Source organism: Protobothrops mucrosquamatus, unplaced genomic scaffold (assembly GCF_001527695.2).
Source record: "Protobothrops mucrosquamatus isolate PMUCROS unplaced genomic scaffold, P.Mucros_1.0 scaffold_297, whole genome shotgun sequence".
Lineage (NCBI taxonomy): Eukaryota > Metazoa > Chordata > Lepidosauria > Squamata > Viperidae > Protobothrops > Protobothrops mucrosquamatus.
In genome coordinates, this window is record NW_015386373.1 from 605215 (window position 1) to 615031 (window position 9817).

Sequence of the window (9817 nt, forward strand, 5' to 3'; positions counted from 1 at the left end):
GATCTAAGATGTATCCTTGCCTGTGCTCGATCGGATTCGGTACGGCTGGCCCTCCAACTGCTCTCTAGGCGTCTTTTCCGACGTTTCATCTCTCTCAGCCCCTCGGTGAACCAAGGGGATGGTCGAGATCCACGTCGGGTCAGAGGCCGCAAGGGCACGACTCGGTCCAATGCTGCGGCGGCAGTTGTCTCCCAGGCCGTTGTCTCCCAGGAATCTCTTTTAAATATATTTTTCCAAACAAAATTATTAAAACCCATGGTATTTAGGTTGACTAAATAGCAATTTTGCACTGAGTTCTTTGTTTTCTGTGGTCTTTCTACAATGCCAATGGCTTGTTCAGAGTACAAAGCAGAAATGAAGATTTTGTACCTTAAAAACTGAGATGATGATGAAAGTGGACCTCTGTTGAAAGAGAGGATGCATTCTCTATACAGAGGGCAGGACCAAAATAAGTGGATTAAAAGTACAGGAATGGGTTCAAGGTAGATGACAAGAGGACCATTCTGACTGTATGAGCTGTCATGTACAGTCACAGAGACTGTAGAATAAGTTGTCATATGAAGTGATGAGTTCTTTTAGTTCTTCAGTAGAGGTGGGTGAACAATCTAGCAGATCTTGTACTGAATAGATAACTTTTTAAGATCCTTCCAGTTTTGTTGTTCTGGAAGAGATCATCAGAAAAGGAAGGGTGTCATAGATCCATTACCAGCTGTGTTTAGATGATTGGTATGCCTTGAAATTGGTTGGTCCTGGGGCAGTTCAGAAAAGAGATTTGGATTGTTTGGCTTTCAGATTGTTTATAATCCTGATAAGTCTCAGGGATGAGAGTCCACTGTCCATCTAAGAGCTAGAGTAGTTGATTCTCCTACTCCGCTTTTAATGGATTGGGAATTAGTGATTCTGAACAATGTTATACCATGGTTGGTTTTTTAAAAAATGTTTTCCCAGCCTGCATTTCTGTCTTATCCCACATGCACTTAAAACAAATCTAGAATATTCATATTTTATCAAGAGCCCACTTAATCACTGAATGTATAAGGCGATAAAGGCATGCGATCTAGTGCATCCAGGGAAACTATGATGCATTATGCAGTCTAAAATATTGAATATGATTTAGTTTACTCAAATTTAGTAGCACCAAACTTTTACTGATTTTTATGTAAGTTTGATTAATTTGATTTTATAAAAGGGAAAAAAGTAGAATGAATTTTTTAGCTGAGTGACCAGCAAGTGATACTGAGTTTATTAGCCTCTTTAAAAATAGGAGGTCATAATTTAGTAAATCAAATGGATTAAATTCAAGTAATTGTGTGCTGGATTCATGTATATTTTCTTGATGGCAGACAAGATATTGCAGTATCTTGTCAAGCAGAAAAAATTTAATATGTTATGATTGTGGTTTTTAAATGAACCTTATTCATTCTATTTCTTCATTTTTTTGATTTAGATAGTACTGTTCTCTTTAAATATTTAAATAAATACAATAATTTATATGATGCTTATGTATCTTCTTTCAACTATCTTTTTTTTTAATCTGGGAAACAAATCATATGAAGAATTTTTTAAAAAATTTCTCAAAATAGTAGTAGACAAGTTCCAAAATTATTATATACATCAGCCATTTTTTTAATCCCTGAAATTAGACTCTCCATAAGCAGGTTTTTTTCCTAACCCCTCTCCCTTTTGAATTTTAATTTAAGATGACATTACTATTACTTTCCTGGAATATAAAAGATTTAAATATTCTAATAAGTATTAAATTGTGCAATTTAAAATCTGACATTGCTTTTTTACAAGAAATCTATATGCAGGACCTGTATTATTGTGTATCTTTGTGGAAATTCAACATCTGCTAGGTGTATAGGGTCTCTGATTTACTGGTCTAATCATAAACAAGAAAAAACAATGGTTATTAAATAATTTGGTAGATGTACTTTACTTAAGGTCTAAGGATTATCCAGATATATCACACAGGAGTTCTAACATCTTTTTACTTTAGTAGAGGAGATCATATGGTTTCTTTATTAGATCACAATATTACCCACCTAAATTTAATTCTGGAAATGGAAAATTTTGCAAGTTTTTATATTAGAATTTAATTTAGTGATGGCAGCTTTTAAATCTAACATAGCAAGATCATACTAAACGCCAGATTTGTTGTCAATTCAATTATTTCTTAGTATTTTGGTATTTAGTTAAATGGATGGATAAATATATTATTGCACTATCTTATCATACCCCAAGGATCTTCCTATTTTTTTAGATGATATTTAAATTTATCATTATTACAATATCCAGTTTTCAAAAAATATGCAGTAAGAGTTTTAAACTTTTCTCCCTAGATTTCAGTAGTTTCATGGTTGTATTATTTTGATTCATTAAAAAATAAAAAATAAATTTTGAGAAAAAGAATATGCAAAGTGATAATATACACATATTACATAAAGGTTTTTGNGGGACTCTTTCCACTATTGAATTCCAGCGTGAGGCTCTTGAAAATTCCCACACAAATACAGAAGTGTTCAAGAATATGGGCTATGCTGCTCAGGCCATGAAAAAAGTACATGAAAACATGTAAGTCGAAAATATTGTCAAACCCCACAGAAAATAACCTTAACTCTTACATGTACACCTATTTGGTGGGTTTCTTTCTTGTATAAAAACCAAGATGTTCCATTCTTGTATATGATGCTAAGGTTTGTCTTCGGATATAGATAAAGTTGCTAAGATTTTACTGTTACACATTAATCTAAAGTTGAATTCTTTTCTGGGATTTATCTACACAGCAGCAGGTAAGATTAATGTGGCCTGAACCATAGATCACTGCAAGTTGTACATATTTCTGCAACTGAAATTTCTACATGTCTCTACCAATAGACATCTTTTTTTCCCTTTTATATTGCCCTTCTCCAAATCGAATACCTGAAGTTGAATGGAATTCAAATTCCAGAATTCTTCTGTTACAATGGTAATTCCTTAGAATTGTGGGAATTGAAGTTTGTACATCTGGAAGGTACACACTCTGAAAAAATAGAATCTTCCAGAAATCTTCTGAATGTTTGGTCCTTCTGTGAACCTTGCCAATTCAGCCATGCCAAAAATAGTATAGTGACTTTACATATGTTAATCCTCAAAGCTGGATATGGTTCATGATGCTCTGGGCATAAAAGAGAATTATTTTATGGCTTATCCATCTCTAGGACACCCATGTTTAAGTTCCCAATTAGAGTTTTCCAAATCTCCAAAATGCAAACTGCTTGAAAACTCACTGGGACTGCTCCTTATGTATACCTGTTTTGCTTAATTAATAATTTGATTCAATACTTTTTGTAAGCAGTTCAAAGGCTCTTATAGGATTTAAAGCCGTTATGGAATTTGGAAGTTGAATACCTGAAGGCATTTTTCTGCAACTTTCATCTTATCACAGGCTAAATTTGCCTTTGATGGCCCTTTAAATACACTAATAAGCCAAGATAATGGTTTATAAAGAGTGTGTGTTTATTAATTATACTTTGTTTTATTGAAGTGCTTCATTAAAATAGATAACTTAATATTATATCTTTACTATTTCCCCAGACCTTCAATACCGCCCCCCAAAATTTAAATCTCTATTTTGCTGTTGCTTTTTTTTGATGATTATTGATATTTATGAAACCCTCATAATTTTACTGGAATCCACTCTGCCATCCTGTCGTGAAGCATGATATACAAATTGACTAAATAATTCCTTCTTTCCTTCTATCCTTAGGGATTTGGACAAAATTGATGAAATGATGCAAGATATCACTGAGCAGCAAGATATTGCCCAAGAAATCACAGAGGCTCTCACAAGAAGGGTTGGTGATGACTTTGATGAGGTATGTTTTGACATCTAAGAACAAAAAGTGTCCCTGACTTTAATATTACTGCTAATTTTAAATTTGCTATAATTGTTGTCTAGCTCTTTTCCAAGTGCTTTAACATTTTTCCTGAAATGCACTTGAATTCTCAAATGATTGAAGAAATATTTGTTGAAAAATGGAGACTGGAATGTCCTGAATAAAGTATTCAAAAGAGAATGCAAATTGTTATGTCAAAACAATGCAAATACATATTCCCATTTCTGACAAAATAATTGAATTTTTGACATATCAGATGGAGTCTACATAGGTAGTAGCAATGTGTGGTAATTCCTAATTTTATTCTAGCTTGTCAATCATGCCTTCTAGTACACTCCATTGTCCTCATATGGCATTCAGGGAAATTGTGTCACTTGCAAGGAGGGAAGATTATAGTTAAGCTACTGTATTTTTCTCTATTCCCATTTTCACCATACTTGCAAACCAGCTCTTCTGTTTTGAGGACCTCATCTATAGGTTGTGATTCAACACAGAAAATAGAAAAAAGCTCCCTATTTTAGGCCATGAAGAAGATAATGAAAGGTGGAATACAAGATGGACTCCTCTTCTTTGTGTCTTGTGATGAATAACAGTTGGCAGACTTCAAGAGGTCTTGTTCTATCCCTCTTTCCCCACTTTTCTGTTTTCGCCCTCATTAAGAACACATTTACTAAGCATGCTCAGTACATATTGAGATATTTGGAGTGGAATTCATTAATATCATTTAAATTAAGTCATTTTCTACCACTAAACTGAAGCAACTGTGAGTATGTAGCAATAGCTTCTCTATACAAAACCAGAAAGACTGAAGCCATAGAGTCATTTTTGGGTAATAGAATGACCACAAAGTAAAACAACTCTTTTTTAAAAAAATACTCGTAGCCTTTTTTTGTATTCAACTATATTTTGTATTCAACTATATATTTTTAGTACCATAATATTATTTTGATATTTTGATATTTTTTCTGTTATTTTATTTTATTCTTATCAATCAATAGCTACTTAAAATATTTGGTTGAGCTCTTGTCAGGTGCAAAATATCAGGTACATTCATAAAATTGCATCATAGAAGATTTATTCATACACAAGAATCTGGTCAATTAATGGTCAGTACTAAACTGGCGCTAGATAAGGGTCAATGGAATTCAAGGGGGACTGGACTTGGATATCTTATGGCAATGCAAGGATTCTAAACTGATGACACATTTAACTCTGCCCACCAGCTTTGCCTGCTGTTCTACAGATCTCCAATAAAATTTATTTGTCCTAAAAGTATCCATTTGTAAAGGTTCCTGGCATGCTGAAAACCTAAAATAAATTTATAAAGTTTCTTTTATAAAGTTTATAAAGGCAACTATACTTGGTTGGCTACAATTGTGAGACTGTTGTAATTAGAGGTTCTGTTGACTTTAGGCATTGTTTATTGAAATATAACCTGCCAAATTTTAAAATTTCAGGATGAACTTTTGGAAGAATTAGAAGAACTGGAGCAAGAGGAACTCAATAATAAGATGAAAAATGTTCATTTACCAAGTGTCCCAGCTACCCAATTGCCTTCTCATCCTGGTAAATTGTTTTCTTATATTAATTAGTCTATTATGAAAATAGGATATAAGAATATTAAGGAGAAAAGGAAAAATCACCAAATTTAACATACCTGGATATCATAGTAGCTATCTTAACATCTAAGAGTGATATGAGTTCTTGATGTCAGTGAGGAGTACTTATGACTGGTCCTCATAGTTTTGGTTGTTGGTCACATGATGCCAATTTGGATACCTGACAACCAGCTCACAATTATGACATCACAGCATCCTGTGTCATGTAATGATCATTTGCAAACTTCATTCACAGCTTTCAGCAAGCAAAGTCAGTGAGGAAGCTGGCAGAAAGTTTGGTGATCACTTGACTACAGAATGCTGCTACTGCATGGGATTTGCCTAAAAATGGCAACTGGAATTGCTATCATAAGTCAGTGCAATCACATGATGTTCCTTCCTTGCTTGGCGATGGCCTTCTCAGTTCCAATTACTGGAAGTGAGGACCACTAATAATAATTGGAGTATTTTGAAAAAATACACTGTACACGGAGTAATAATTTGGCAGTAGCCAAAGCTGAACTTGGATTTGGTCGTCTGGATTCAGGTCTTCTGATCTGATGTAAAGCTATGCAAAGAATTCTTATTGAATAGTTTTACTGAAATCATCCTTTTACAAGATATGTCTTTTAATTTTTAGCCACAATGTCTCTAATCCAAATATTCTTTCCAGAGACTGCAAAACTATGTTCTTCTAGTATGCTGAAAAATTATTATCTTTTGTTATAGCATCTTCAAAGAAGAGGGTGGAAGATGATGACGATATGCAGCAACTGGCAGCATGGGCATCTTAACAGCAATTTCTCACTGGGTTCAAGGGAATACTACGGGAATATCATGGAAGGACTTCATTGAATAGTGCTTATATTTTATACAGAATGTAGCTGTGTCGAATTTTGACCCAAATTGGTCACTGGTAGAATATGTGTATATATTTTATATAGTCTTGTATATATTCTTTTGTTTTTTTAAAAAAAGCCAGCATTCTCAAGTATAGTCTTTCTCCTTCAGTTATATCTCAAGACATACCATTTTTATGCTAAAGAAACCAGATAACAAGCAACACTGAATTTTAATTAATGTTATTCTTCTTAGCTGATACTTTTTTAATGCCCAGAACATGTATAGGTTGCAAAACCTATTGCTGCAATAGTGAATGTTTCAGTGGTTTGAAAGAGAATTAAAATTGGCTTGGTTTTGGAATATCTTTTAAATATATTTTTCCAAACAAAATTATTAAAACCCATGGTATTTAGGTTGACTAAATAGCAATTTTGCACTGAGTTCTTTGTTTTCTGTGGTCTTTCTACAATGCCAATGGCTTGTTCAGAGTACAAAGCAGAAATGAAGATTTTGTACCTTAAAAACTGAGATGATGATGAAAGTGGACCTCTGTTGAAAGAGAGGATGCATTCTCTATACAGAGGGCAGGACCAAAATAAGTGGATTAAAAGTACAGGAATGGGTTCAAGGTAGATGACAAGAGGACCATTCTGACTGTATGAGCTGTCATGTACAGTCACAGAGGCTGTAGAATAAGTTGTCATATGAAGTGATGAGTTCTTTTAGTTCTTCAGTAGAGGTGGGTGAACAATCTGGCAGATCTTGTACTGAATAGATAACCTTTTAAGATCCTTCCAGTTTTGTTGTTCTGGAAGAGATCATCAGAAAAGGAAGGGTGTCATAGATCCATTACCAGCTGTGTTTAGATGATTGGTATGCCTTGAAATTGGTTGGTCCTGGGGCAGTTCAGAAAAGAGATTTGGATTGTTTGGCTTTCAGATTGTTTATAATCCTGATAAGTCTCAGGGATGAGAGTCCACTGCCCATCTAAGAGCTAGAGTAGTTGATTCTCCTACTCCGCTTTTAATGGATTGGGAATTAATGATTCTGAACAATGTTATACCATGGTTGGTTTTTTAAAAAATGTTTTCCCAGCCTGCATTTCTGTCTTATCCCACATGCACTTAAAACAAATCTAGAATATTCATATTTTATCAAGAGCCCACTTAATCACTGAATGTATAAGGCGATAAAGGCATGCGATCTAGTGCATCCAGGGAAACTATGATGCATTATGCAGTCTAAAATATTGAATATGATTTAGTTTACTCAAATTTAGTAGCACCAAACTTTTACTGATTTTTATGTAAGTTTGATTAATTTGATTTTATAAAAGGGAAAAAAGTAGAATGAATTTTTTAGCTGAGTGACCATCAAGTGATACTGAATTTATTAGCCTCTTTAAAAATAGGAGGTCATAATTTAGTAAATCAAATGGATTAAATTCAAGTAATTGTGTGCTGGATTCATGTATATTTTCTTGATGGCAGACAAGATATTGCAGTATCTTGTCAAGCAGAAAAAATTTAATATGTTATGATTGTGGTTTTTAAATGAACCTTATTCATTCTATTTCTTCATTTTTTTGATTTGGATAGTACTGTTCTCTTTAAATATTTAAATAAATACAATAATTTATATGATGCTTATGTATCTTCTTTCAACTATCTTTTTTTTTAATCTGGGAAACAAATCATGAAGAATTTTTTTAAAAAATTTCTCAAAATAGTAGTAGACAAGTTCCAAAATTATTATATACATCAGCCATTTTTTTAATCCCTGAAATTAGACTCTCCATAAGCAGGTTTTTTTCCTAGCCCCTCTCCCTTTTGAATTTTAATTTAAGATGACATTACTATTACTTTCCTGGAATATAAAAGATTTAAATATTCTAATAAGTATTAAATTGTGCAATTTAAAATCTGACATTGCTTTTTTACAAGAAATCTATATGCAGGACCTGTATTATTGTGTATCTTTGTGGAAATTCAACATCTGCTAGGTGTATAGGGTCTCTGATTTATTGCTCTAATCATAAACAAGAAAAAACAATGGTTATTAAATAATTTGGTAGATGTACTGTACTTAAGGTCTAAGGATTATCCAGATATATCACACAGGAGTTCTAACATCTTTTTACTTTAGTAGAGGAGATCATATGGTTTCTTTATTAGATCACAATATTACCCACCTAAATTTAATTCTGGAAATGGAAAATTTTGCAAGTTTTTATATTAGAATTTAATTTAGTGATGGCAGCTTTTAAATCTAACATAGCAAGATCATACTAAACTCCAGATTTGTTGTCAATTCAATTATTTTTTAGTATTTTGGTATTTAGTTAAATGGATGGATAAATATATTATTGCACTATCTTATCATACCCCAAGGATCTTCCTAAAAAAATCTACTATAAATTTAAATAGTAATAATGTTATAGGTCAAAAGTTTTTTATACGTCATTCTCAAAATTTGAAAAGAGGGATCTAAAGTCATCAAAGTACCAACATAATAAAACTAAGTAATTTTTTATTTTTTATTTAAAACTCTTTTTCTTATACGTTTCACTATTATATGTGTATAATGTATTTCCAAAAACGAGTGTAGGGCAAAAATTTAATTCCTTCTGTGCATTTAATACATATACTGGTAGTGAGAGGAAAGACACAATAAACTATTGGTCCCTTGATAAATGCAGTTAAACCAATATTTTTATTATCAAAGATGATACGATAAAATATTTAATTTCAATTTAACCAATAATTAGTGATACCATTACATCCATAGAAGCAGGAAAAGTTCTAAGCCTGATGACTTATCACATTGACTATCACATACATACATGTACATTGAAATTTCCAGTACAACTGGAGGTTTATAATACTTTTCTTGAAAAACGTTTTTCCTAGCCTTAGTGAACTTTAAATAGCTGTGATTTTGATAGCTTCTAAAGAACCTGCTGACTATACAACTTTCTTAATACTGATGCCAAAATACTGACTGTGACTCCAGCATGCAGTTTTCAGATAATACGAATCTTGATTATCCATCTGGCACAATCTGGTTTTATAAAAAGAGAAGTGTCTTATAATACTATGTTACTAATATAATGGATATATACATAAAAATTGAAATCAATAGTGATTTCATAATTGTAAGAGAAAAAGCCTTTGATGTTTATGTAAGTTGTTCATTTAAACATTTTAAATCAACCTACTTTAGATGGCTTGTAGTTATAATTATAACCAATACACCAACTAAATCAACACAAAAACAAAATCAGCAACACTGATATCAATCAATCTCCTGTCGAATTTATGTTGGGCTTTCCCCTCTAAAGATCCTGTAGAAAATAATGTTTAAATAATATTTTGAATGATAAGAAGGTACTACTCTGACTTCATAAGGCAAGCTGTCCCCATTTAATGCTCTGTGATTGAGAAGGTCATCTACTCGACTTCTCCCTCCTTAACTATCCAGAGTGTGGAAATTACAGCA

The 9817-nt window shown here is 32.7% G+C and overlaps 1 protein-coding gene across 1 annotated transcript; it reads left to right on the top strand.

Moving 5' to 3' along the window:
- Window positions 1-2413: 2413 nt before the first annotated feature.
- On the top strand, window positions 2414-6412 carry LOC107302893 (charged multivesicular body protein 4c). The gene is made up of 4 exons (XM_015832054.1): window positions 2414-2574; window positions 3749-3857; window positions 5336-5444; window positions 6206-6412. The coding sequence occupies exons 1-4, from the start codon at window positions 2414-2416 to the stop codon at window positions 6268-6270; spliced, it is 444 nt and encodes a 147-aa protein (XP_015687540.1). The 3' UTR covers window positions 6271-6412.
- The last annotated feature ends 3405 nt before the right edge of the window (window positions 6413-9817 follow it).